This window comes from Amblyomma mixtum, chromosome 7 (genome assembly GCF_055824585.1).
Source record: "Amblyomma mixtum isolate Tamu chromosome 7, ASM5582458v1, whole genome shotgun sequence".
In the NCBI taxonomy this organism is placed as follows: Eukaryota; Metazoa; Arthropoda; class Arachnida; order Ixodida; family Ixodidae; genus Amblyomma; species Amblyomma mixtum.
This window is the reverse complement of record NC_143018.1, coordinates 26474189-26501693: the sequence shown is the minus strand read 5'-3', so window position 1 is coordinate 26501693 and position 27505 is coordinate 26474189. Positions and strand designations below refer to the sequence as shown.

The 27505-nt window shown below is 49.3% G+C and overlaps 3 protein-coding genes and 1 non-coding gene across 4 annotated transcripts in view; 3 read left to right on the top strand and 1 right to left on the bottom strand.

Annotated features, from left to right (window-relative positions):
* LOC149335418 (phospholipid phosphatase homolog 1.2 homolog) overlaps positions 1 to 2436 on the bottom strand; it is a 65923-nt gene extending 63487 nt beyond the window's left edge. The window contains exon 1 of the mRNA XM_089552107.1: positions 2223 to 2436. The gene's annotated coding sequence lies outside the window, so the exon portion shown is untranslated. The remainder of the gene's footprint in view (positions 1 to 2222) is intronic.
* A 192-nt stretch (positions 2437 to 2628) lies between these two features.
* On the top strand, positions 2629 to 7674 carry LOC149335417 (dolichyl-diphosphooligosaccharide--protein glycosyltransferase subunit 4). The gene is made up of 3 exons (XM_089552108.1): positions 2629 to 2763; positions 4000 to 4119; positions 7534 to 7674. Exon 2 carries the CDS (start codon positions 4006 to 4008, stop codon positions 4117 to 4119), a length of 114 nt encoding a protein of 37 aa, XP_089408234.1. The 5' UTR covers positions 2629 to 2763; positions 4000 to 4005; the 3' UTR covers positions 7534 to 7674.
* Positions 7675 to 15149: 7475 nt separating this feature from the next.
* Positions 15150 to 15221, top strand: TRNAS-GCU (transfer RNA serine (anticodon GCU)). The gene has a single exon. It is a non-coding gene; the product is annotated as a tRNA-Ser (tRNA).
* A 2015-nt stretch (positions 15222 to 17236) lies between these two features.
* LOC149335415 (galactose-3-O-sulfotransferase 3-like) lies at positions 17237 to 25735 on the top strand. The gene is made up of 5 exons (XM_089553802.1): positions 17237 to 17325; positions 20949 to 21252; positions 22244 to 22384; positions 23342 to 23646; positions 25326 to 25735. The coding sequence occupies exons 1-5, from the start codon at positions 17237 to 17239 to the stop codon at positions 25702 to 25704; spliced, it is 1218 nt and encodes a 405-aa protein (XP_089409928.1). The 3' UTR covers positions 25705 to 25735.
* The last annotated feature ends 1770 nt before the right edge of the window (positions 25736 to 27505 follow it).

Sequence of the window (27505 nt, the reverse complement as noted above, 5' to 3'; positions counted from 1 at the left end):
AGAAAAATTTTAAGATAAAAAAGAAACAAAAACGCGCCAAACACACTAATAATAGCAAACAAAACCCATAACCACAAGCGCCATCTCTGAGCGAAGGACAGAACGGCGAGGTAGCGACTCCTATCGACTCCACCAGATGGCAGGAGAAGCGCGGCATGGCCCGCGCCCTCTGTCGTATTAAGTGGCAAGCAACTTGCAGCGAGTGCTAGGAAGCCCTGTAGAGGCCGCTTTTGTCTTTCAGTGCATCTGTGCTTGTTGTTCGCATTGCACAGACCCTAACCGACGCGAAAATTCGCGCATGAAGTTCTATACAGGCTGAGCTGACCGCAAAACGTGGACCATTTATTTATCTCTTTGTGCGGATGACAAAGTTCCACTTCATGAATGTCTAATTTGGAGAGACCAACGCAGCGGGGCGAGACAGAACTGCACGAGAAAGCCTAGCGATAGAACAAACAAACAAATAAACCGGGCAGGGGGGGGGGGGGGGGGGGGGATTACCAGCAAGGTGATAAACAAGCTGCAGTGTTACTATTCATCATGATGTCCGATACACCCAACAAGAAAAAATTTAATGGGTAGTGCGACAAGGAGAAAATTCCGCAGATTAACGATAAACCATCCCTACCTGGTACTAATGTAAACACAAGCATCCATACTGGATGTTATCTGAGGTCAGACACCAAAAAGGAGCATGCGACTACCATACGCAACTAGAGGCTAAAAGGGGTAGACCCTAAAAACTTTCCAAAAATCTTTGTGTTCGATTTACAAGTACGAATCATAGCTACTAGCTAACCTGACAATAAAAACTAATATTAGTGTGTGCTCGCAGGCAAAAAGCAGTAATCAAATGCGCGGTAAAAAAATTAACTTTTTTAACTACCGGCTCGTTTAACAGAATACGCGTCATAAGCAGCAGCTAAGTTTAACGCGTTATGGCTACCCCACGCAAACAACTGGCTCTTACACAGCAAAACAGCGCCAACAAGCAAACACGAAGAAAAGCACAAGCTGGCTCGATTGCGCGCATAGCGGAAGCCATCACAAGCATCCTCATCAACAGTTCAGGCCCGCCAGCCACCCGACAGCAAATGAAGCGGCACGGTTACAAGGACGAGTTTATTGAACAGGGCCGGCCGATGGAGGCGAACGTAGCTGAACAGGAGCTTGCCGATCGCACACCCGACGCGCGGCTTATATGCGCGTAACATTTCACAACCGGTGCAAAAAGAAAAGAGAGAATAGCAGTTAGCTAACGAGTTCTAATTTCAGCCACGCTAAAAACAACAAAGGTGAAGAAATGATGGCTGCGTAATACGTGTGACAAGCAAGTTACAACGCAATCCGCAGACTTTGAAAGAACCCAGTAAGAGGTCATTGACACCAGAGAAGCGGCGATCCACAGCGCGCGCGGCAGCATAGTGGAGAACCGCGAGCGACTCACTAGGCGCCGGCAGCGGGCATAAAGCGAGTTTAAACTCAATTGAAGGCGCTCATGCCACCACTTAAGCAGTGCATTACCCTCAAAAGGTTTCCCTTTGTGTGGCTTCCCAGCGAACAGCTGCCCTAACTGCTACAATGGATTCGACATTTGAGACAACGAAAGTCGCACAGCGCGCGCAACAAGTAGGTGGCAGGCGCGGACAAAGACAGGACAAAGCGACGCCCACTAACCCGATGCGAGCAACAGGGAAACAAATAAGCACGGCGAGAAATAATGCCTATGCGTATTTTGCCGAGCCTGTCGGAAAAGTCCCGGTTGAAACAAAGCGCGCAGAAACATTCCCGAATGAAAGGCTTGTTACATACGTAGCGGATCGGCAACAAAGAACGGCTGAAGGCGTTGTCCCCAGAACGCCGCTGTGGTGGGCTGCAGTTGAATTAGTACACCAGTTGTGACCCACTCAATGAGGTTATCGAATCTTACAAAGCTGGTACGAGCAGCAAATCGAAGCATGCAAAGACCGAGAGCAAGCGTGGTTACACAAAGCCAGTGGGCAAAACCGCGCACACCAAGGCCCGCAGTGTTTACTCTCCTGGCCAGATGCATCGGAATTTGAGCCGTACACACTTTAACCCTACCGAAGGTGGCGCGTTCCGACACAAAAGCTTTTTCCGTCACCCGTGGGAAAAAGAAAGACGGGATTACAAAGCGACCGACAGCACACACAGCATCGGTCGCCGCGCGGAGTGTGGGGCAAGATTTTCTTTTTCCTTACTTGAGTTTCGGCGCATCCAGCGACGCTTCTTCCGAATGGGTTAATCCGTAATCCCGAGGCACCGACGCGAGCACCGCACACGCGCACCACTTCCGTCAACACAAGCCCTTCGGGGGCCGCGGCGCACCATTCAACGAACAAAGGCCGTCACTCACGCTTTTTCCCACATGCCGCCATTGCCTTTGTTGCCGCCTACTTCGGGCATCGCGCGCCGCCGCCAGCCGACGCTCTCTATCTATTTGTTTACTTCTTTGGTCACGTGATCCGCCCGATCGCAAAATGCGGGCAGCTTTCGCAGAATAACTATTGCTCCCGTTTATAAATATTTGATTGTACATATTACTTCAGCACTGAAGGCACATCAGTAAAGCCACAAATCTTAATTTCAAGTTTAATTTTTCAAAAGTTCTAGGCGGCGTTGCTGTAGAGCTTTCTGTGGACGAGAGTTCCTCTCTTGCATGGTAGCCGGCGTGGTGACGTTGCTGCTGAGGAGGATTTGTTTTGGTGTGCACTTGCGTGGATTTTCAGCGCAAATAACCAGGTTTGTGGTCTAAAAAACGCAGTAGACGTTCTGTGTTTTCACTTTGACTGAAGGGTTTTGCAAATGCCTCGCTTTGTCACGGTAACTACGACGATGTCGACGAGAACGTCGTCGTGTAGGCGACACGTAGTCTCCTAGCTGCATCGTTGGCGTCATATCTCTAATCTAACGCATTTCTACATGACGAAGACGTCCCGAATTACGTGCTTTTGTTTGCAACAAATTTCAGCTTTAAATGTACGCTTCTAAAGAAACAAGGGTGTATTTACTGTTCACTTGACTGCTCTGTGTTATCGGCTAATGCGTGCTTTCGTAAAGTGTTAGTTTTGGTTGCGCGAAGGTGAACGTAGCAAATTTGGGGAATGTTTCAACGTATAAAGTGCACTCAAGCGAATGCACTTGTTTTAGTTACATTTAGGTGCCTGGTACTCCTTGTGATTTCCAAACTTCTAGAAAGTTCGTTAGCGTTGATTCGATTACACATTCCTGCTGCCTCATGCGCGCGGATCCAGACGGTGAAAAAAAGCACCAGTTGGCTGCGAGCCTGCAGCAAACTGCTGATTGCACGCACATTTCTTACTCTTTGTTTGTCTGTACATGTGTGTAACCAAATTTAAATTTTCTTGTAAAGAAAGGGTGACTACTAAAATTAGGGAGCGGTGCCAGCACGCCTAGTGTTCATGCAATACTACTTTATTAATTTGCACTCTTATCCAGTGACCGTGGAAATGCATCATGTCTAAGTTGCACGTTTATTGCAAAAAGAAAAAAAACATATACTGCCCTTATAAGATGCTAACTAAAATGACCCATAACTGTCACGAAGAAATGTTCACTTGCAGTCGTTTTCGCCAACTTAGCATTGGCCATTCCTTTTGAATTTGTAATCATTTTTTTCTTTGTTTTCTTTTAATGTATGCTTTAGTTATTCCATTTCTTCCTTGACCAGGTTTCCTTTCTCTATTCGGCAGTGGCAATCAACGGTTGCTAGCTTCACATATTTGAGGATCATTCATACTTCTTGCCTTTTCATTTTGTGAGACCTTCTCTGCTGGTATAATGCTGTGTACTACTCACCCATTTCATTTCGAACCCCAGGTGGTCGAAATTTCCGGAGCCCTTCACTACGGCGTCTCTCATAGCCTCAGTCGCTTTGGGACGTTAAACCCCAACAAACCAAACCAAACCAGTAAAAACCTGATTCCCAACATGGTGTGTGTTGTTTTGTGTCTGCAGGTCACCATGATCACTGACATCCAGCTGGCTGTCTTCGCAAACGCCCTCGGGGTGTCCTTGTTCCTCCTGGTGGTCTTGTACCACTACCTGTCTGTAAACAACCCAAAGAAGAGCGACTAGGTATGCAGCATCAAACACCAACCCTTCATTTGCATTAAGCGACGCCCAAACTTTGACATCCACTGCGTTTCTTGGATTTCATGTGTTAGGTGAGGGAAAAGTTGACAAAATTTGGGGACATTTTTAAATGCAGTTTTAGAAAGCATGAAATGCATTATTTTCTGCGAGGAAAACACCAACATGCCCGGAAAGCCCGCAGAATGCACTTTCACTGAGAACAAAACTTGTATGAGGTTGTCCTCAGTGCCTATTTAACAAAATCCTTTTAGTCGAGGTTGAGGTGAGACGCTCAGGCATCTATGCATTCAGATCTTTTTATAGATTAATGAATCCCCTGGTGGAGGAAGTTAATATAGAGCCCTTACCTTAAGCAATGCATTCTTTTCCAAAGTTCGGACACATTTTCTATTGCCTTATCACACAGGTGGGCTCAGCCTGTGCCTGTGACCACATTTGGACTTTTCAAATAAGACGTTTGTGCAGATCGAGCCGTTATGATCTTCTCTGCAAAATGTTAGAACTATGCATGCGCTGTAAGGTAGGAAAAATTCAAATGAAACTGTTTCGTGCTTTGTTTCGACTAAACCAATTTCCTCTTTCTACACGCTTACAACCAGGACTCCACAGTGATGCTGCAGTGAACTGTATTTCACTGATATGTCATTCTGGTTCAGAGGTGACTACCAGGATGATGCCTTATTGTTTGCTATTTGCTGTTGCTCATTTTTGTTGCTTCAATTGATTTGGCACAGAAAAGCTTGCATTTTAGTTTTGCTGTGGTCCACTTATGTCTCCACGTAGCCGGGGTATTACTATGCCCTTCGTTTGTCGTCACCTTGTCAATATCTTCCTCTTTTACCGTGAATGCGGGTGCTTTGTCTCACTAGGCAGCTTCTTGCTTGTTTTCGTACCTAGCTCACCAATACTTGGAATCATGTTTCACACATACCATTATCTGCTGTACACTTTGCCATTGGACAACACCAGGATCCATGGATTGCAACCCTGCTCGACATCCTCCATGCACCCTCTACGGTTTCCTTTCTTCGGGCTCTTCGTCGCCAAGCTTTCGATTTTACGATCTGAGGTGCTCTCCTGTAAGGTGTAGGTGTGGGGGGGGCAGTTGGTAATCCATGGTAAACGTCATCTTTCTTTACTCTCCTGCACCGCCACAACTATGGTCTGGACGACCAAAAGTGGTATCTGGTGATTCCATGACATCTCCGGTCTGAGATTTCTACACATCATGCTGACACTCACAGTGCTCACACTGGCTTGCTGAAAACATAAGAGCGACTCCGTCAGTGGTACTATTTCCTCCTGCACTGCCTGTCAGCAGTGGAAGTCGACTCCTCGCCCCTTGACCAGCCCGTTACAGCCATTACTGTGCCCGGCTCACCCTTTGAATTGTTTGGACATAGACCTATATAGGCCGCTTCCATTCGTGACTTCTTGGAATCGATGCATCATTGTCGCCGTGGGCCACCTCACTCGGCATGCTGAGACCACTGCCCTTCCTGCAGCTGCTCCTTGCTACGTCACATTCTTCATTACTTCGTCCTGCGTCATGGTGATCCTCGGAAACTTCTCAGTGATTGTGGATGTGCTTTCTTAACTGAAGTTGTACACGAGCTCCTGGGTGCTGCCGCACAATTCATTGCACCATTATTGCTTACTACCCTCAAACCAGCGGCCTCACCGAACAATTTAACCGGACTCTTGGGGATATGCTCGCCATGCACATTCACTCTGACAACTCTAATTGGGATCAGGTCTTTCCGTTCGTCATTTATGCACACATCACTGCATCTCAAGCAACGATTGGCTTTTCCCCGTTCTTTCTTTTATTCGGGCGCAAACCTTCCTATCTTCTGGACACCATCCTCCTCTACATCCCCCGACATCTCGGAATACACCTCCCTTTCTAAAGTTACCTGTCATGTTGAGCAGTGCCTCCAGCTGACTCACTCCTTCACTTTAGAGCATCCAGGATTCCGCAGACACGAGTCTGATCGAGCCAAGCCTGCTGTTCACTTCTCCATTGACTCATTGGGCTGGCTCTCTGTTCCGGCTGCATCCAAATTTTCAGCCAAGCACATCGGCCCTTACCGTATCTTGGAGCTTATGTCACCTGCTTCACTGAACCAGTGACGCCTTCTTCGGACCATCGCCGCTGTGGCCATGACATCGTTCACATCAGCCACCTGAAACCATATTACAACCCCTTTGTCGTTTCGTTGCCTTGAGTCACTGGCATGGTTCCTTCTTTTCGCTGGAGCTGTTGGAATGAAGAAGATAATCATGCATCGACGAAAACGCCTACGAAGCTCTTGAGGCAGCCGGCAGATGCTTGTACTGCAGAATTGCACCTCGTAACCCGGTCTCTCGCTTCGCTGCTTCATCGATTACTTGTACAAGAGTCTTTATCGCCAGCACTTCCCACGTCCCATTAGGCCACCCTTCAGTGTGCTCATGCGTATTTCAAATCAAGTTTTTCCGATACTGAGAAGCGTAAACATAAAATAATTTCTTGTGGAAACTGACAGTTGACATTTCTTTTGCCATGAAAACCTTAATGTACATAGCAGTCTTGCAAACATTGGCTGTTGAATACACGCGTGCTGAGTTTTTGTACAGTGCTTCTGTGCTGCCACAACAAGTGCTGGTTTTGCTACATTCAGTGTGCACTGGTTATAGTAACTGACATTTTGTACAAAAACTGCTTACTGCTCGTTTGCACGTATCCGAGCCACCTGGATTAAGGACCTACCACACCAACCAGTGTTGATTGGGTCGGACCATGTAGCAGCAGCTTCCTGCGAACGGTGCTAAGTTCTATGTTGGTCAAGTTCATTGAGGGTCTAAAGTGCCCATGTGACTGCGGCATAAGACTGCGTAGCATTTCCTCTAAGTGTACTACAGGAAAAATTTCACTTTTGTGAGCCATAGTTGGCTCTTTAGGGAGCCACCAGGAAATCCAGGAGAGCTTACATTTCTGGAGGAAAATTGCGTGCTTCAGGTAACACATGTTCGTGCTATTTGCACTGCATCCCTAGAAGTTTATCTCATGCATAGAATTGGAATTTTGGTCACAGCGATCACTGCTGCTTTGATTCAAAGGTGCCACCTCTTGTGGTACCTTGACCTAACCATAGCTGCAGTTATTGGCTCTGTATGACTTTGATGCCTTTTTGTCACTCAGTCTTGCTAGCCAGCATGCTGTCTTGTAGATACTGCTGTCTAAACTGCTTTAGGCAGAGCCATGGAGTGTTTGTCCAGTGGTTGGCGGTATGCGCATTGGTGGTGTGATGTCTTTGCTACATTAATTCAAGACCAGTGCTCAGTACTGATATTATTTAAGAGTTGTTCTTTATCTCCTGCTTATTGCTGACAGACGGCCTTGTTGCTTTGCAGAAAATGTGTGCAGCTGATGCGCGGCCATCTGGACTGCGCTTTCATCTGGTTCGACTGCTTGTAGAATGAGACCCACCAGACTTCAACTAACCATGGGAGTGTGTGTGCTGTAAATAAATGGTGTGCAGTCCTTTCCTCTTACCTTGTGTGTATTTTGCAGAGTGCCCCACCTTTCTTCGTAAGCTGAAGAAAAGGATGTTGGGCATGATGGCAGAGATTCATGGAGTGGCATTTAGACAATATGTGTATTGTTGATATATTTTTGCTGCAGGATGAAAATGAAAAGGCCCGTGGACACTATGTACTCACGTGAAGACATCGCATAATTGGAGGTAGCGGGTTCGAGTCGTACTCTGCTCTGTGAGCCAGCTACCAATGATACTCAGGCATACAGTGGTGCTACCGCCAAACTGTGATTTGGAACAATCAAAAATGCACTTAGGAACAGCTATAGAGTTTTGTTTGAGCACTTTGGAGGAGTGGATCAGCATTTTGAAGCATAGTGCAGGTGTGAGCCAATTTTTAGACACTGCTTGCCCACTAAGCAGCCAATTTGGAAACTGGTAATTATAATGTGAAGAAACTAAACTGCCTCAAGAGTGGAGAGATAGTATTCAAACCACTTTTCGCTCATATTTGGCAAATTCTGCTGTTAGCCGCAATTCTGAGGCTTGCCCAGTTTCTGGCATGCATGTGTTATCAAAACGGCCTCTGCCAGCATCCCCATGTGTTGTGGACAGCAAAGCACTTACCAGCACAGAAAGCAAGGGGCATTTTTAACTCGTTTGTTAGAAGCCCAGTGCATAGTACCAAGATTACTTCCAAGCTGCCGCGTTGTTCTGGGTGCTACATTCTTTCGGGCCGGTCCCACTACAGCTTCTGAAGGTTTTTATGCAATGCAAACTCTGCTGTTAAATTACAATTGTGGGAGCATTCCTGGGCGTATGACAAGTGCCAGAAGCCATTTCAAACTATGACATGGCTTGGCCTGGCGTGTCTTCGCAAGTATCAACCGCGGTGAGCGCTACGGAGGCTCCACACACCTCGAGGCGCCTTTACCACGTGCGCGCGGCACTGGTATAGCACACTCTCCATATCGGAACCCTGTAATGTCCATCAAACCTTGACCGCTCTCCAGAGTATTGGGCAGCTTCCAATGCGCTCCGATTACGCCGACGAATCATGCGCCTACAGGTAGCGTGAATTATGTTGCGGCTGATGATGAAGTTGCATCTCCGCAGTAAAGAAAGCGGACACAAGTGAAAACACGAAAACGAAACTATAGGTGTCGCGAGCGGCGGTGTGCGGGCTGTCTCCAGTGTTTTTAGACCGGTCTTCCTAGTCCCTCCCTATAGTTTGTGGCGTCTAATAAAAAATGGGTAGGATTAAAGCAGTCGCAGCGAGAACAGCGCAGAAGTGTACGCGCGCGTCATTCTACCGACAGCCGCTCCAGCGGATGGCGGGTCATCGCAGTACGTTAAGCGCCTTCCCTGCACGAAGAAAGACCTGGAGAGCCGACCTCGAGTGACGATCACTGCACTTGCAAACCCTAGAGCAGTATTTTAACTCGCATGAAATGAAACTACTGCTGCAGTTCCTAGTTCCTGCCGCTTCGGTTTTCAGTGTGTTCGGCCATTACGTTTACCGGTTACTACATTTCTTTGAATGTGACAGCATGAGATGCCTCATTGGGGGCAAAAATTGTCGTTGGTCGCAAAATTTGCTGATTGGATGGGCGGAAGCGACGTCACCAGACCGGGTAATTCCCATTGGCTGGAAAAAATTGCGTCACTCTCCGTAAAAGCATCAGGAGCTTCTACTGCTATCGCACTGTCAACACATAATGTGTTTGAGTGTTGTTGTTGTTGTTCTCAGTAAATATTCTTTCCTTTTTCCGCGGTCTCGTGAAAAATATTACAGCTGGCTGAGCAGAGAATGCTACTCGTCAGAGAGATGCTGTACTTATTCTTTCCCCAGATAAGGCAAAGAGGCAGGTACATTAGCAGTCTCAAAATTTCAAAGCTGACTTATTAGAAATTCTAGACTATCCAAAATCTCAGTTCGTTTGAAAATTTTCTCAGGTTCCTAAATTTTCAACGCTAATTTAACCGGGTAATTGGAGTAGCTAGCGCGCTGCTGGTCAGAACGTCTTTGCTCGTGGCCAAGTCCTAAAATTATCAAAATACTCCATTCCTTGTACATGAGTGCGTTTGTATCCGCTATGCACCCTGGCTAATCCCCCGCCGTGGTTATATGCCATTGAGCCTGAGGACATCATCATCATCCAGGATTCCCAGTGCGGTCAAACCAGTCAAACGCTTCGCGTATTGCACCGCTGTTTTATTTATTAGTACCTCAAAGGCCCGCTTGGGGTATGACGTGAGTGATGGGCTGACATATCACTTGGTTTTTCGATGAATCACTTGAAGCGCTCAGGCATTGGTTATGAGTCACGACTTTATTTATTTATTTTTTAACCTCAAAGTAACTGTATCAGATACTTTCGGCATTCGTGCAAGTTTTACTGAAGAATTCATGCAGCGGCGCGGTAATGTCCAAAAAATGACACAGTACACATCTCTGACTAAATCCAGAAAGAAAACAAGCACAGCACTTTGGACAGCGCATTCTTTACTGAGCTATTCATTCTCCACGCGCTGTCAAGCGGATGACAACGAGCTAAATTTAGGGTGATCTGTGCTGGCGAACACACTGCAGATCACCCTAAAGCGAAACAAACACTTTCAGAACGTCACTTGACACGTATACAAGGGGTGTACATGGCCGTTATACACCTTTTTACCACCCGATCCCGGCCGCGGCGGTCGAATTTCGATGGAGGCGAAATTCTAGAGGCCCATGTACTGTGCGGTGTCAGTGCACGTTAAAGAACCCCAGGTGGTTGAAATTTCCGGAGCCCTTCACTACGGCGTCCCTCACAGCCTGAGTCGCTTTGGGACGTTAAGCCCCAATAAACCATAAAAACCTTCTTACCACCAAGTAAAGTTTTGGGCCAAGAGTTTAAACACGGTAGGGGATCAATTAAAGATGACCGTTGTATAGGATGATTTTGGAAGATCGTCGGTGTTGCATATCTCATCTATTAGGCATATCAGTAGGCATGGTTTTGAGTACCATTCATCATATACTGACGGTGTTAAATGCCAGTTCAAGGCGGGTTGAATGTCCATGCCTGAGCAGAAAGCATGTTGACAACAGTATAGACATGCGTGCAAAAAAATCCAGGGGTGTTGTATTCTCGAACTTTTACGGACGATGAAATATGGGCTCACCACCACGATACGGAGTCCAAACACGAGTACATGCAATGGAACCAAAAACGTCAACTCCAAAGATATTTCCTGTTCACATGTCAGCCGGAAAGTCCATGGGATCAGATCTGCAGGATACAGAAGGCGATGACTAAAGACACCTATTCTATATAGTGTAATGAAGGCGTTACGTGAGCAATCAAAGAGAGACGCCAGGGAAAGTTGTCGACAAGTGTGTTGCTCCTTCACGAAAAAGCGCGAACTCGCGGGTCTCGCAAATCAACCTGAGAATGCGACTTCACAGAGCATTAACCATTTCACCTTTCAGTTCAGACCTCGGTGCTTGGGATATTACTTTCTCTTTCGTAGCCTGACAAAAATTTCCGCGTGGACGACAATTTTTTGATGAGAATACCTTCAAGAAGCCATAACAGGATTTCAGCACTGAAGATTAATGTGTTGATATCAAAAGAGATTACAATAATATGTATAGTAAGCTCACTTTTGTCCAAAAATTTAGATTTCGTAGGTAGAACACCCTTAGAGGAACAAAAGTATGTGCGAACTACTGAGGCAGTTGGTGAACGCATTCAGCTACTCGGAGTGAATGGAGCAAGAAAAAAAAGGGAAATCAAAATTTTATCTTTTCTGAGTGTGAGCGCCTCAAAGCTGCTCATCGTTTCCTCAACAACGATGCTTTTTCGCCAGTTCGCTTCAACAGTTGGCACTGCAAGGCCTGATAGCCTAGAAGCTCCCGTTCTTGATGTGAAGCAGTTTTGTAGCGAGAGCTACACTGGCCACAGTTTCGCGTGCAGGTACTAAATAAAAATAAATAGCACCGGGGGATCGTGCACGTGCCTTCCGTCCTTCAGGAAGCCCTGGACTTGGGTGGCGTCCTCAGACAAGTCCAGGACGTGTCTCGAAGTAGAGCCTACAGAGAGCCGGACAGTTCCCGTCTATGCACGACCGTCTGCCTACTCGATGACTATGGACGCAGCGAAGTCGTCGTCGAGTCCGATTTCATTGATTGAATGGCGAAGAACAGCACTGAATTCACCACACCCCACGAAAACAAAGATATGAATAGGAAATTACGAATGAGAACAAAACAGTCATGTTCCCTTCTGTCTGTGTATATTCCGTGCGCAGAGAATTCAAATGGAACCAGGGAGGTCACCATTTCGTTTAAAAACAATACATGTCGTAGACACAGCTAGGTATGAAGTCGGTGTACAAAAGACCTCGGCGCACAGAGGGACGAATGTTCACATTATGTTCACAGAAGCAAAGGTATAAACCATTTCCAAGCCAAAAAACAACGCTACTGAGTCAGATAATAAATACAGTGTAGTACGTGTAGTTTAGAACGGCACCTGAGGAAACCATCTAAGTCGGAGCAATATATGTCAAGTACAAATGTCCGACATTTCAGGCATGCTGAGGGAAACATCACATATGGCGTGGAATATCAAATAAATCTGTAAAGTTTGCTTGCGGAAATAATCTGAATTTGCTCCCCAAAACGGCTTTTTATTAGTGATGGTATTTCAGACTCACTCGACGTATTAATGACGCCACGAATTCAATGTTTTGGCTAAGTAAGACAAAAAACAAGGAAACAAGAAAAACAAGAACTTTGCGCCAACAGCTAGCGTCTCCTACGTGTGATTTCCAGCGTGTGTGACCAGCTTCGACACGCGTAGGCGCATTTCGTTGTGTTCAAGTAGGGTGGAGATCTGCGCAGCGGCCACATTTGGCTCGATATATACAACATGGAACAACCAATATATAAGAAATTTCAGTTATAACGGGCAAAAACATTCAGGGCTGATCAGTTTCCACAGGCTTTTTTTTTCCTTCTTCCAAGAAACTATCACTTCACTAAATTACCGCGCACATGTATGTTCAAAAGCGGGACGCTTGAAAATACAATTCGCGAAATATCTAGCCTTTAACCTCCCGGTATATTCTCCTGCAGAGTTATGTTTCTGGAAAAGAGTTGAGATGTTCACCAGCTCCGCAGCATGGAAAGTACGTCGCCGGTGGGAGCAACGGCCAACGCCACCTCTCTTGTAGAAATAAATGTCCACCTGAGAAACACACATACACACACGCACATAGGTTATTGGGCAGGAGAGCTATAGGCATTGCCTTAAGATGCAAGCGACTCGTGTTTGAGAAGACACCGATGAGGCTTAGTCATCGGCGCCCCAGAGGGGCACTGAAATGCCCTCTCAAAGTCTTCAACGTACATCGGCGGCGTGTTGATGTAGCTCACTGCAACGGGTGAGGATTCCGCCGGGCAACGGTGGTGGGTGCCCAACAGGTAGAAAAGCTGTGCGTGCGATAGGCGCCAAACACTCCAGGCAACCCTGACAGTGTGCCAGCCGGGCTCCTCAAGGGCCCTGGCGATTGACGACATGCCCAGTGCCCTGACGGTCAACGCTTCCACATGCACCGGACTGACAGTGTCACTGCCGGCCAGATAGTTGCGCATGAAGCACTCCATGAAGCGGTCTATGTTGGCCGAGGTCTGTGGTTTCCACTCCATTCCGTAGAGCACCATGAGCCAGAGGCCCTCCGCCAATAGCTGGCCCAGTACAGCGGCATTAGGAATATGGTTATTGCTGGGGCCTGTGTAGATATAGCCGTACATGGTGGCCGGAATTATCAAGTGCGTTTCCCCGAGAAATTCCACGCTGGCGTAGGTGATGGAGCGAAGGTCGCGCCCGCCTCGCAGGCGCTCCCTGTCAACGTCGATGTTGTACGCACGGCCTCTGAGCAGATTGTCCGCGAAAACGGGTGATGGTCTTGGCACCGCGACTAGACTGACGTTATTTGGAGTAACCAGGGACACATCTTTAAAGAAGGCGTTAAGCCGATCGGCGTCTTCAGCTTCGAAGAGCGAGCTGTTCTGACAGTCCGAATACACGGCTCTTTTGACGAACGCGAACATCGCTATAGCCTCGGAGTCCTTTTCGCGGGTGGTAAACACTTCTGCCGTGAACTTGTACCAGGCGTTAGTCATAAGTCTCACGCTTTTCATACAAACCTCGAATAGCACCTGGGAAGAGGTGCCGTGTGACCTGTAGAACCCCATAGCCCCTCGTGCGACGCTGTGCGAGACAAGATACGTAGTAATCTTCGCAACAGCGGTGCCATCGGCGTCTTTCATCTTTGCGGCTATAAGATCGTGAATCAGCCGGATCGTCTGGACACTCAGTACCTCGGCGGATCTCAGGTCTTGCAGCGAGTAACCTACGGAGCTCAGGCCCACTTCGAGGTCGCCTATGTCCCAGACTTCTCGGTTGAAGCCCTCGTGATCTGACAGCATTGTGTACGTTGCGTCGTGACCACGGACTGCGGAAAGGCACACATCTCGTACCAGACTGGCTACTCCCTGTTGCGCGACCTCTGTCGTGTTTACGTACTCCTTCAAGAACTTGGCCGTAGCGGCTAAGGCATCGGAGAACACGCCACTGATGTTGCATATGGGAATGACATGCAGGGATATGGCTGACTTGTATGGCTTGAAGGAGACGGATATGGCCGACGGGAGGTTATACTTAGCCGACACCGTGATCACGAAGCCTAGTGCTCTTCTGGTGTCAAGTTGTCCTGGACTTTCCACTGCGTTCCGGACCAAAGCGGATGCCAGGGTAGTCAGGAAGAGCTCACGGTGCGGAATGGCGGCTACGCACGACTTGTAGTAGGCCCTGAGGAACTGCCCAGCATCGCGCGTCTCCACGCGTTCGGGAATGAAGCCCGTGACCAGTGTATGGACGAGGTCGGCGTCTCTGTCTTGGCGCTTAGTGTGCCCGTGTCTGATGGCGTTGGAGCACACGTGCGAGAACAAATTCTTGCAGGGTTTGATGGTGGTGTTGATGTACGTGACCAGTTCCTTGGCTTGGTCCGGGCAGCAGAAGGCGCCCTTCGCTTCGTCGATGTCTGTCGTCCGGCGGTTGATGAGGTAGACGCTGACGGTCAAAACGATGGCCATTACTGTCGCTGTGGCAGCGGCTCCGGACGCCAGGAACAGCAGCTGAGATGCAGCGTCTTCACTGCGCGGCGAAGAGGGCGCCCCTTGGGGAGGAACTGCGGCTTCTTTTTCCGAGAATCGAGGCCTGTTGGCGACGTCCTCCATTACTCTTCGTCTTCTTCTTCTTCTGTCCTTGCCCTTGCTACTTCCTCTTCCTTTCCAACTTCCGAAGCCAATGATCCTCTGTCGTGTAATTAAACTTTCGATCTTCATATGGTTAAAGGAATTCAGAAAACTAACTTTGGTTGCATATTTTCTCGCTTTCAATGATGCCTAAGACATTACCATAGATGGATCACCACCCCGCCGCGGTGGCTCAGTGGTTAAGGCGCTCGGCTGCTGTCCCGAAAGACCCGGGTTCGATCCCGGCCGCGGCGGCCGAATTTCGATGGAGGCGAAATTCTAGAGGCCCGTGTACTGTGCGATGTCAGTGCAAGTTAAATAACCCCAGGTGGTCGCAATTTCCGGAGCCCTGCGTCCCTCACTACCCGAGTCGCTTTGGGACGTCAAACCCCAATAAACCAATAAACCTATAGATGGATCCCCACGTGAAATCCGTCTACGCCCGCTAAATAATTTTTAAGCGAATATTTCTCTCGTGCTGTTTCGGTTTCAACAGCACTGTGACGTCAAAGATCCGTATATAACGTGAGCCGTGACAAAAACTCTGCTTGTTCATTTGTTGTCATTCTGGCTCTTGAGGCAGCATGTTATAGAGTTTTAGCGAAAAAAATACCCGGAGATTTAGCGTGGTTATACCAAATGCGAATCAGGTGCGTTCGCACATCAGTTCTCACTTCGGTTTTGGCTCGAGACTATTTAAGAGGGCAATTGCGGTGTGTTGTCTATCTATTGGGCACGTACGGAAGTTGATGAAAACGTCTACATCCAAAGCACAGCGCGAGAGACAGGCAGTTAAACATGCGAGATATTCGACTGTGGCGATGACGCATTGGTCTATCTCAGTGTTATTCTTGGCCTCACAGGATGGCACACACCCACAAGGGGGATTGACCATAACCAGGCGGTAACTACCTGTATTGCAAATTGCATGCGGCAAACATGGGATCGTATAAAAAATTTGGGCAACTCAGTTTCCTTGACAGAGCTGGTTGAGAATTGTAAAGGGGGGGGGGGGGGGGGGTACTAAGCTCAAACTTATGAGAGGTAGTGATTAACAGAAAGAAAGACAGCGAAGCTTATTTCATGCCTCGCGCGACCGATACGGACCTTTTGACGTCACAGTCATCATTCAGCTGTGGAAACCGAAACTGAGAGAATATTAGAGATAAATTTGATTATAAATTATTTAGCGGTCGTAGGCAACAACACGTGTTCATATACATGGATACTAATGCCTTACGCACCATTTCAAAGCAAAAAACACGAAACCAAAATTTAGGTGCTTGTACTCGTTTTAGTAATATGGGAAGCCACATCGGGACGACTGGAAATTAACTGGCACCTCAGCTTACTCCTGGCTCACACAGCCAGGCGTTTCGAAGTGTTTGAGGCGAGTACGTATCGACTCAGCTGACAATCTTTCGCTGTGACATGGGTTTTTTAATGGCATTCAGCCGAAATGACACTCGTGTGCATGGAATACAGCAAGTACATTCGAAACACATAAAAGCCACCACGGCGGGTAAATCGTGCTGATTCAAAAGTTTTAGCAAAACCGCAGAGTTGATTATTTTGCAACCACGCCCGAAATGTCCTCCCAGTCAGCATAAATACGAACAGCATAAAGTTCAGACTGCAACGCTGGACAAAGTCCGAAATGCTTAAACGTGTTTCCTCTCTTGATACCACGTGACAACAGAGTCCTCCACCGTGCATTCCACTGAAACCTCTCTCATAGGCCGTGTGGAACTTTGGGACGTTAAACCCATCACACCACACAGCAACGCACCATACCATACCATACCATACCATACCATACCATACCATACCATACCATACCATACCATACCATACCATACCATACCATACCATACCATACCACCTTAAACACACAGAGCTTCAGAGCTGTGTACAATAAGAATATCTGTGCTAAGCTCCCTCCACTAAGCTCCATGCGAACAAGGATAACACGTTTCCACGTGTCAATCGAAGAAGATGGTTTACAGGGGTTTAACGTCCCAAAGCGTCTCGTGCTATGAGGGACGCCGTAGTGAAGGGCTCCGAATAATTGCGTCCACCTGGGGTTTTTAAAGTGCACCGACGTCGCACAGTACACGGGCCTCCAGCATTTCGCCTCCATAGAAATTCGACCGCCGCGGCGGAGATCGATTTCGCGTCTTTCGGGTCAGCAGCCGAGCGCCATAACCACTGCACCACCGCGGTGTCCGTCGAAGAAGAAAACGAAGTACGCTAAAGCTCTTTCCAAGGAATGCGCCTGTCTCGAAGGATGCTGAAAGGGAGCAAAATCTACCTGCTGGGTGCCTTCGCGTGCTTTATAGGCGGCGCCGCTTTCTTCAAGTAAGCAGACATGAGCTCTACGCTCTCGAGAGCCTCTTCGTATTCGTTGGGTGTCCTTTGCTGCGTTTTATACGTAGATACTAACAAGACCATAAATCTGGCCGTTCCAATCACTGTGTAAAATGATACTCACACCCAAGGGCGTCCGCAGAATTTTTTGCAGGGGGGGGCCCCGTTGGTGCCCCGGGGGGGGGGGGGGGGGGGGGGGGTATGTTCGTAGCAGAAAGGCGCTATTTGCGGAGTAAATTTATTTATTTATATATAAATAAAAATTAAACAAAATGCACACATGAAAGAAAAATTACAAACAGCAAATTAAAGTGCGGCTAGGAGAGGTACATTGGAGTTTATCAACGAAGAAACAACTAAAATTAATAAAAATGCAAAAAGATGCTATATCACTTCGTGGAGAAGAGTGCTCAGTCTTGCTGCATACGGGTTCTCGACTCACCCGGATTGATGACCAGCACACAGCACAATATGTTCACAAACACGCAACTACAGTCACTCAGTCAGTCTTCCTTGAACAGCAACTGTAGGCGCCTCGGATTTTTCTGGGCGAATTGCGTAACTACACGTGTGATAAATTCACTTCTGTGCTTCATTACACGCTCTCGGTGCACACTCATCATACACATTGATTGGAAAAACTGTTGAACGCGTACGTTGAAAACAAAAGATGACTATATATACAACGAAAACTTATTTACAAGATAAATGCACGCTCGCAGCTTCATACACCTCGCTCCATCTTGCTTGCGCATCCGCACAGTCGAGCAACCGCACACACACTGCTCTCCGCTCGTCGTTTTCTCGTCCGCTGTCTTGGTTGTTCTCAGCTTCGCTGACAACCGGCCACTAAAAACACCCAAGCACAAACACAGAGGCGCGCACACGTGCAAGGGCTTACTTGCCGCAGTATCCCCGAATGCGCACTTTGGGGGTGAAAGGAACGCCGCGCAACTTCCGAGGGGAAGGGACACTCGCCACTCCAGTCGGAAAATTTGTTTTTGTGTTTTTATGGGGTTCAGAGCCCCAAAACGACTCAGGCTATGAGGGATGGAGTAGTACAGAGTTCCGGGTAATGTCGACCACCTGGGTCTCTTTACCATGCACTGACACGCACAGTACATGGGCGCTGTTGTGATTTGAGGCCCAGCCAGAGGTGACAGGCGAGCCAGGCAGGCGCCATCGGGCTGCGTTGACCAAAGGCGCTGGTTTTCGCAGAAGACGCAAAGAACGCTGGTGTGGGGGCGCCTCGGGAGACTGCGTCGCCGTGAACAAAAGCAGCTAATCCCCTTTGCCGGAGATTCTGAAAGCGGCGCTTCTACCGAACTGCGCTACCCGTGGATCGGAGGAGACAGCGAGCGGCGGCGGCGCCAACTCATCGCCCGCTTGCCCCTGAGCAGCCCGACAAAGCGGGGGTGGACACGGCTGATTTTACCTTCCCTCCTTAAGAATTCATCGGTGACCGGCGTAACGATAGGCGAAAACAAGATGCCCCGTGCACTGTCTGCCTCCGTGTCGCTATCTCTCTAGAGATCAAAGAAACAGACACCCATCTCAAGGCGGCTCGAAACACATGCTCGCCGGTGCCGCTGTATGTCTGGAACAGGTCGCCCTTCAGTAGAGCTAACGATGGCGTGGTTTGAAAACGGCGGAACGACGCACGCCCGGACGCGGCATTTCGCAGATGTGACCATGCGGGGCTGCTTTTACCCTTTTGACTGAGCGCACCACCGCCCCTGGCGTGCGGCCATCACTCACGGTTCGAGTGAGTGATTTTCCAGGGGGGTGCAGCCGCCCCCCCTTGCCCCCCCCTCCGGACGCCCATGCACACCGTCAGAGAAGGTAGCGCCCGCGCTATCTCGACAGCTCCGTAAGGGCGCTCAGGTATACGAACGAGAAAATTGTGACCCGAGGTGCGAGCATCATCAATACACTGCATGTAGTACAAGGCCGTACCCCTGGTGGTACTGTATAGAAACAGAGAGAGAGAGAAAGGAATTTTAATGAGGGAAAGGTGGAGAGGTCGGCCGGTGGTAACATGGCCCTGGCCTGCTAATCCACAAAACAAAACAAAACGTCCGCATTTTTGACAGTGGTCAAACGACTGGTACACGATGCTACCCTGGAAGAAAAGAGGTCGCGATTTATGTTACGTATCTTACCGCGACAGCTGGCTAAGACGTTTTCCTTTTACGCGTCATCGTTGTAACAAGGCGCAGCGCATCACACTGATTGGTCAAAAGGAAGTGACTTCAAGCATGACATCGTGACAGTGTACCACGGTCACTGCTCAAGATGGAGCGACATTATGCTCGTTAGGCCGTGACGCACGCCCAGCCTGCTCCCCTACCCCCGCGCCTCGTACACCCCCTACCCTCCTCCACATCCCTTGACTGGTTACTGCAGAAAGCTACAGCAACACACGCAGGAAAACATTCGTACCTAGAGCCCCTTTAAAGACTCCGACTGGCATTTCGCCCCTTTCCAGGTTTCCATGATATTCGCATTACCACAAGGGTAAACTTCCGGTCAACTTATTGTGGCGATGGTTGCTTGGGGGGGGGGCTTACATCGCCGGTAACGTTTCGGTTATACACATGTGTATAACCGACCAAAAATTGCAGAGATCATCAAAAACTGCATGATGGGAATATCGATGTAGATCACGTAGTAGCTGTTCTCGAATATGTTCCCAGTGTGGTTATGTGGTTTAGGCGGACATTACCAGTGCAACTTCACCTGGACAGCGTCTAGGCGGCGTTGCCCTGTCTTTTATCTGACAGCGGTAGCTCCTTTAATGGCTATGTCGCATTTGGAACCCCCAGTAGAGCTAATGTTGTGGGCGCTCCTTTGATATGGGCCTAGACTAGGAGTCTATAGTTCGAACTAAGCTTCATACGCGTACCTCTTGATCAAGCGGCGTTTCACTGCCAATAAAGTAGACAAAAACAAGAGCGACGACTTATGCATGTTGCGCTTTGCCAGGGGATTAATCGTTCAAGTTATATGACACTCAGAATTGCACTGCAGACACATCACCGCTGTGATCAGTTTGTGGAAAGGAGCAGACAGAGACATCAGATGTGACCTATCAACTTATGCAGGGGCGGCCTAAAACTTCTGCGCCACATTCTTATTTTGAGCAGTCCCAGACAGTAGTTCATTCGAATGCCGCGAGTGGCGTGATGGCCAGCTACAATGCAAGTTTTGAACCAATACGAGCGCCAGGCTCGGAAACATGGACCCCATGTAAAATTTCGCAACCCAATGCACGTTAAAGATCCTCAGGTGGCAGATATTATTCCGGAGCCGTGCGCTTGGCACCTGTCTCGCCCCCGCTCCCCCCCGCCCCCCTTCTCTCACGGTGCGATGCTGGTGCCCACCGAAAAATGAAACAGTTATTGCGCTCTTTCTTTTCCTCCAGCAAACCCAATTTTATGGTCAATGACCTCTGACATGCACCTAAGATCCACTCTACTCTGCGGCCGAATGGACAAAAGCTATAGCCACGTAGTTTCGGATTCCAGTCGGGCATGCTTTCCGAAGCGACTTTATAATCCTTGAACCGTAACGACATTACAACTAGACTCGCGTGGTATCTTCGCGTTCGTCAGCGTCTCCTCCCAGCGGCATCCCCTGTGGTCTCCGGGGTCCTCGCCCTCGAGGTGCCAGGCCAAACGCAACGTAGTCTTCCTGAAGACGCACAAATGTGCCGGCTCATCCGTCCTCAACCTGCTGCTTCGACGGGCCGAGAGCGAGAACCTCACCCTGGCCCTGCCTAAGAACTCGGTCAATCATCTAATGGGCTACCCGCAGACCTTCTCGCCACAGAAGCACCTCCTCAACTACTCCCAGTGCGGGCTGCAGCCAAACCTAATGGCACTGCACATGCGCTACAACGAGACCGGAATCAGGGAGGTAACGAATCCGTGGAGTACTATGAACAGAACAGGCGACGCTATGCTATTAGTTCATCTGCTCTGAATTACTTGCATATTATAGTAACTGCGCCAGAATTTTACAGCGCCAGCTGTTATCATTACGTTTCCCTGTATTGCTCCGTCGGCGGCGTTGGCGTTACACGGAGGAACGAGGAGCGGCACTGCCGGTATACCCCCGGATTTATGACTCCCCTCTGTGCGCAGCGGCGTGAACTAGCGCTTGCACCGTTCGCGCTTTGCGCACAGAGGGCGCCACGCCATAGCACAACGTAGAGTTACTGTATATGCTTATACAGTAACTCTAGCACAACGTACGGTGCGCATTAGCACCACAGATAGGTGTCACTGAACCTCGCGATACACAGACTTGGTAACTAGCTGTCAGTTTTTTTATTTACAGCAAAGTAATGATATAGTTACCAGGTGAGGTAACCTAGTTATCAGTTTACAGCAGTCCATCAATTTGTCTACAGCGCCTGCTTACCTCCTAGTATTACTAATCTTGCACAAATCTCGTATCAGACTAGATTTCGTGACCTCCTCCGTGTAATTAATTTTGTTTAAAGAATTAACATACTGTGAAGAAAATGGGCATTAGCCTAGCCGCGCTGCTATCGCGCAGAGCGATGACAGTGCCGCTAGGCCAATGCCCAGCTTCTTTACAATACTAATAAAATACATAACTACGAACGGTGGCTGCTGGCTCCTGGTAAGATATTCCTCAGCCTAAGTACCTGCTGTACGGGGTCGGGTTGTCGGGATCCGCACATTCGTTTCTTTCCCGTGTTTGCATCTACGACAGTGCGAATGAAGTTGATAACTTCGGCTCCAACACGCCAGCGAAAGGTACAGTGCTAACCAGCACAGGTGTGACACGGTTGTGCACAGATGTGTTAACTGAAGCAAAAAGAGAAATGTCACAATCTTCCAGCTAGCCACATAGCTGTCCTCTTTACCCGCGGACGCAGGTGATGCCTTCCGACACCGTGTACGTGACCATAATGCGGCAGCCCACGGAGCTGTTCACCTCGCTCTTCTACTACTTCAACATGAACGAACTCTACGACGCTGACATGAGCGCCTTCCTCAGGCAGCCATTCTTCACCCAGGTCAGACCGACACGGACGCCTTAGAGCACTTTGTAAACAATATACGGTCCACAGGGTTTGCTGAAGGGCCATGTTGGGGAGATTTAGTATAGCACACAATTGGAACTTCTAGGCTCAGGAAAGGTTAGGATGATTGCTTCTCTTACCGTCGAAGGCCCGCAGGAGGGTTGCTAATTCTCTCTGGATGCAACCCAAGCGATGCTACACGGCATGCAAGCGACCTCGGTGGACTGTGTGTCTTGGACAAAGGCTACACATGATGCGTAGTAAAGATCTAGGTGGCGTTGGGCAGCGATGGTGAACGCACTGAATGTCACTGGCACAGGATAACGTCTCTGTTATTCCATGTGCATAGCATATTTGGGGCGGCGGGAGTAACCGAAATTCGTTTACACGACTTTCATCGTGTGTAATCAACGCTCGCGAAATAAAATGTCAACAGAATGCCCACGCTGACGTGCTGGCCAGTGAAGACGTTATGCAGGTAAGGCTAAGAGTGGGTCATCTCAAGTACAGCCTTTGTCAGTCAGAAATATACTGCCCCTGGTGTTTGCTTCTAAACCATGCAGTGAGAATCATGTAGCCCCATGGAAGTCCTGTGGAGCGGCCAGGACGAGCTGTTGCTCTCACTGTCAAGGAATTCGGGACGTTGGCGATGCATAGTGGAGGTGCACTTTACGACCCATAAACAAACGAGTTGCATTGTATATTTAGGAAAACGTTGTACTTCCTGTGTGTTAAAGAAGCGATCCAGATGAAGCTGGACCACGTAGGGCTTTGGAATTTAAGGGGGAAGGAGTGGGCTTTAATTACGCCAGGGAGGGAGAAAGAAATACATTTATTTTAACTCAAGCCCAAGTTATTATAGTTAAGGTGAAATGCCACGGATGTGAAGGACCAGTCTTGACAGATCATCTTCAACCGACAAGGCCAATCTTACTGCTTTTTCGGACGCAGACCATTCGCAACTTCCGGCTGCACGCGTCCATGGGCTTCAACCAGATGACCTTCGACCTAGGCGCTGATGATGAAGAGATCCTTAGAGGTGGCGGCGAAGGCGAAAAGCTGGACCCACTTTCCGCTGTGAACCGGTTCGTGGAGTCCGTCGACCGCGGCTTCCACCTCGTGATGATCGCCGAGCGCTTCACCGAGTCGCTGGTTCTGTTGCGCGAACTTCTCTGCTGGGACCTGGACGACGTGGTCGTCTTCAAGCACAACGTGCGGGCACGGCACTACCCGCCCCCGGCGCCCGACGCCGCCAAGTGGGTGGAAATGGGCCTCTTCCTGCTTATACGTCATCAGCGCACGTGAACCGGTTTGATGCGGAACAAAAACAAAAGAAAAAAGTCACAGGGGCACCTAATTACATTGCGTTGGCAGCGTGATGGCATTATAAGCTGATGATACATTTACCGGAAGTGACGTCACCTCCAGTCCACTGGCAGTAAAATGTGTCGTCGATGATAAACTTCGCTGATTGGCTGGAGGGAAGTGACATCACCTCAGGTCGTTGGTCGTAAAATTCGCTGATTGGCTGAAGGGAAGTGACATCGCCTCCAATCCAGCCAATCAGCGAACTTTACGACTGACGACCTGAGGTGATGTCACTTCCCTCCAGCCAATCAGCAAATTTTACGACCGACGACACATTTTTTTTTTGCCACGGAGGCTTCGAATGCTATCGCATCAAAACTCCCAGACTTCGTATTGCGTCACTAGAGTCAAATAGCGATAGTGATGTGTTATACCGCAACTCTTAGTCTGTCCCCATGCAACCTTTGCTCTTACTCGACTTTCACAAATCATGGAATCTATAAGCTCGCCCAACGCAGAGTTCTAACCGGACAGTGCCGCCTTCTCACCACAGACTTATGTGATCATTACAGTTACGAATCGTGTGTTGTATATGGCACTCTGATTAATGCCAAACTCGAAGGTTACATAATTGCCAGTGCCACTAGCGACAGTCAACTGCTCAAAATAAGGGAAAGACAGCTTACGGGGCCCAACATAAGTCTGCAATGAAGCTCCGCTCACGTTCAGGACATCTCAACGTATTCCTTCGCGTCAGAAAAGTAGTCCATTGTTTAAACTTTTCTTGTTACTTAAACTAGAAGCTAACCGCCAGAAGACAATACAAGATCAAGAATTTCGGTAAACTGATTTCGTCTACTGCTGCGATTGGCGACGTCGCGTACCACGGCGCATTGTTACCAACAGCTGCGTTCTTTTTTTAAGTTCTGTCTTACGAAGCGAAAAGCTCATTCGCTAATCTCCAGAAATTGCACGCAGCATATTCCCGAGTTTTGATTCAGAGCTTTACGACTGAGAGAGGGAGATAGGGAGAAGGAGAGATACTTAGGTCTGCTTGTTTGTTAGCTTAGCATACTACTCCTGGTGCAACCGCAGAGGAAAGCGCAGCGTGCTATAGAAAGGAAAGGGCAACATGAAGACTGAGGAGAATGGTTTAAGGAATTCAAACGCGAGCTGATGATATCCTAGCTGAAACCAAGAAGATTAGTTTGGTTTATTAGGGTTTAACGTCCCAAAGCAACTCAGGCCATGAGAGACGCCGTAGTGAAGGGCTCCGGAAATTTCGGCCACCTGGGGTTCTTTAACGTGCACTGACATCGCACAGCACACGGACCTCTAGAATTTCGCCTCTATCAAAATTCAGCAACCGCGGCCGGGATCGAACCAAGAAGAGGATATCATCACGGCCAGGTCATGCATTGTAGAGAGCGTATAACTGACGGTTCATAGCGTAACGGTGTGGATTCCGAGAGAAGGCAACCGTAGCAGAAGGCGGCTTGGAGGTGGGCGGTTGAAATGAGTGAATCTGTAGGGAACCTGCAGATGGTACTGTGGTTACTGGCTAGTATTGCACGTCCAGACTCCTGCCTTCGTTCAGTGCACACCTCTCTCCCACCACCCCCGGCAGGATCCTGATGGAGGCGAACCGCGTGGACGAAGCGCTGTACAGCCACTTCACGGCCAAGCTGGAGCGCACGGTCGAGGCGTTCGGCCGTGGCCGCATGGAGGCCGAAGTGGCCGCGCTCGAGAGCCGCACCGCCTTCTGGTACCGGCGCTGCGTCGGCTCGGTAGACCTCGAGAGTCGCCCGGGCGTCTACCAGTACTCGCCGCGCAGGAACGTCTCGCGAGGCGAGAGCCGAATGTGCCAGCTCCTCACCATGCCGGAGCAGACGTTCGTCAGGCGGGCTCGCGAACGTCTATTCGCCGCCTGCCCGCAGCTAGCGCCGCCATCTGTTAAGAAGGGGGAGATGACGTCACCGAAGGCTGCGGTTCGCGGACCGAGGTGACCAGCTGTGGACGCTGCAGCCACGGGACGATACATCGGTCACGCATGCGGCACTTCGCTCTTTTTTTCTGTTGGCTTTGTTCTAATACAGCTAAACAAGGCGTCCGGAAAAAAAGAATAAAAAAAAATACACGATCAATGCGATTGATTCGGCAGAGTATGCGTTAGCATTATTGTTCCCCCGGATAGAGCGTCCGCTGCGGCTGACGGATTCAGACCGTGCCATCGGGTGGAGTGATGCAATCTGTCAATCACCGTGGCACACGCCGTACTTCCTTTCCACCCTCCCCACCTGCCAACCGTCACCTATCACTCCGGGGAGATGTTTTGCTCTCTCTCCACTTTCCCACCCGCCACATACCTCAATCTTCTTTGTCTTCTCTCTATCTCCCCAGGAGAGAGGGATTTCCCTCCATAAACTTTGCCGCCTCCCAACTGAGGCTTGAGACGGACGGACGGATTTGTCCAACATGTGGGTTCTAATGCTAAATCATTAAAAAACGCACGAGACGTGGCGCAGAAGAAACTTATACGTCATATCCGGCGCCTATGTAGCACTTGTAGCTTCCTCCCCTCTGTACGCATCGTGGATGTGCTGAGGCGGGATTTGACATATATTCGCACGGACAGCCAATAAGCCTGCCGGGCTCTCAGCAAATGAACTGCGCATATTTTGCGCGCACTGGAATGGTACAAGTCGTAATCGTGTGTGTGTGCAGATTGGCGTTTCCCGTTCAATCGTCTCTAGCGCTTCCAAGCTTAATTGTTGTATAGCGTTGACGGAAGCTGTTGCGTATGCCCGTTGCTTATTCGTCCCTTGCTCTTGTGGAGGGGCGTAGCGAAGGGCCGCCTAAGCAGGCGTGGCAAGCCTTTGGCTAACCGCTTGTTTTAAACTCTTCTCCATACATGCCAGAATGGATTAGCGAGCGAATGAACCGCGATCTAATACGGCGGACGAAAAAAAATGCTATGGCTTAGCTCAGCTAGGCCAGGATATGCATAGCGAAAGGTATGTTAGGCGCCGAACATAACATGCTCGCCGCCTAACAACCATGGCAACCGGTTGCCATGGTTACGGCGCATGCGCAGTACTGGTTTTTGAGGACCACCCGAAATGCTCCTCTGACTAGCCTAGTGTAGCTTTCGCTACAATACACCGCCAGCAGTTGAGTCCCAAGGCCCATGACGCGCCTTGAGCACAGCTAGGGCGTAGGGTTCTGCTCAGTTTACGCATATGCCGTGTGGGGACGCTTTCGTCCCCTGCGTTCGCTTTCCCTCAACGCGCTAGTTCCCTGTGGTTAGCTCCTCCGCAAAGCACTCCTCTCGGTTCGGTGACTTTCCACTAACAGGGGAGGGCGCTCGCGTCGCAGCGACACCAGCGCCACGGATGGCGTTTTGCTGCGCGCTCGCGGGGAGCTACGGGGTCTCTTCTCCCTGGGATCGGGAAGCGAGCAGACGTTTCGCTCGCGGCTTCGCTCTTCGTCGACGGGCGCCTCTTGGTCGGAACTTACTCCCGCCGAGCCCGTCCCGCTCGACCTCGGAGTTTATCCCTTTGCCCTCGCGTGGGCGGACGTTCGCTCGTAGCCGTGCTGGTGAGTCGGACATCCTAGATTCCTCAGTGTATTTTGTTGCTAGCTGGCGTTATTGTTGCTATAGCAATAAATGCCTTGTTTGTGTCAGCCAGTGTGTCGTTCCTTTGTTCCCGCAGAGCACGGCCCGCCGTGGTCGGCGTGCGCTCAGTAGCGTACGCGACCACGGGGTGGGGTCCGCGCGGTTTTAAACTATGTCAGCCGTGCTTAAAC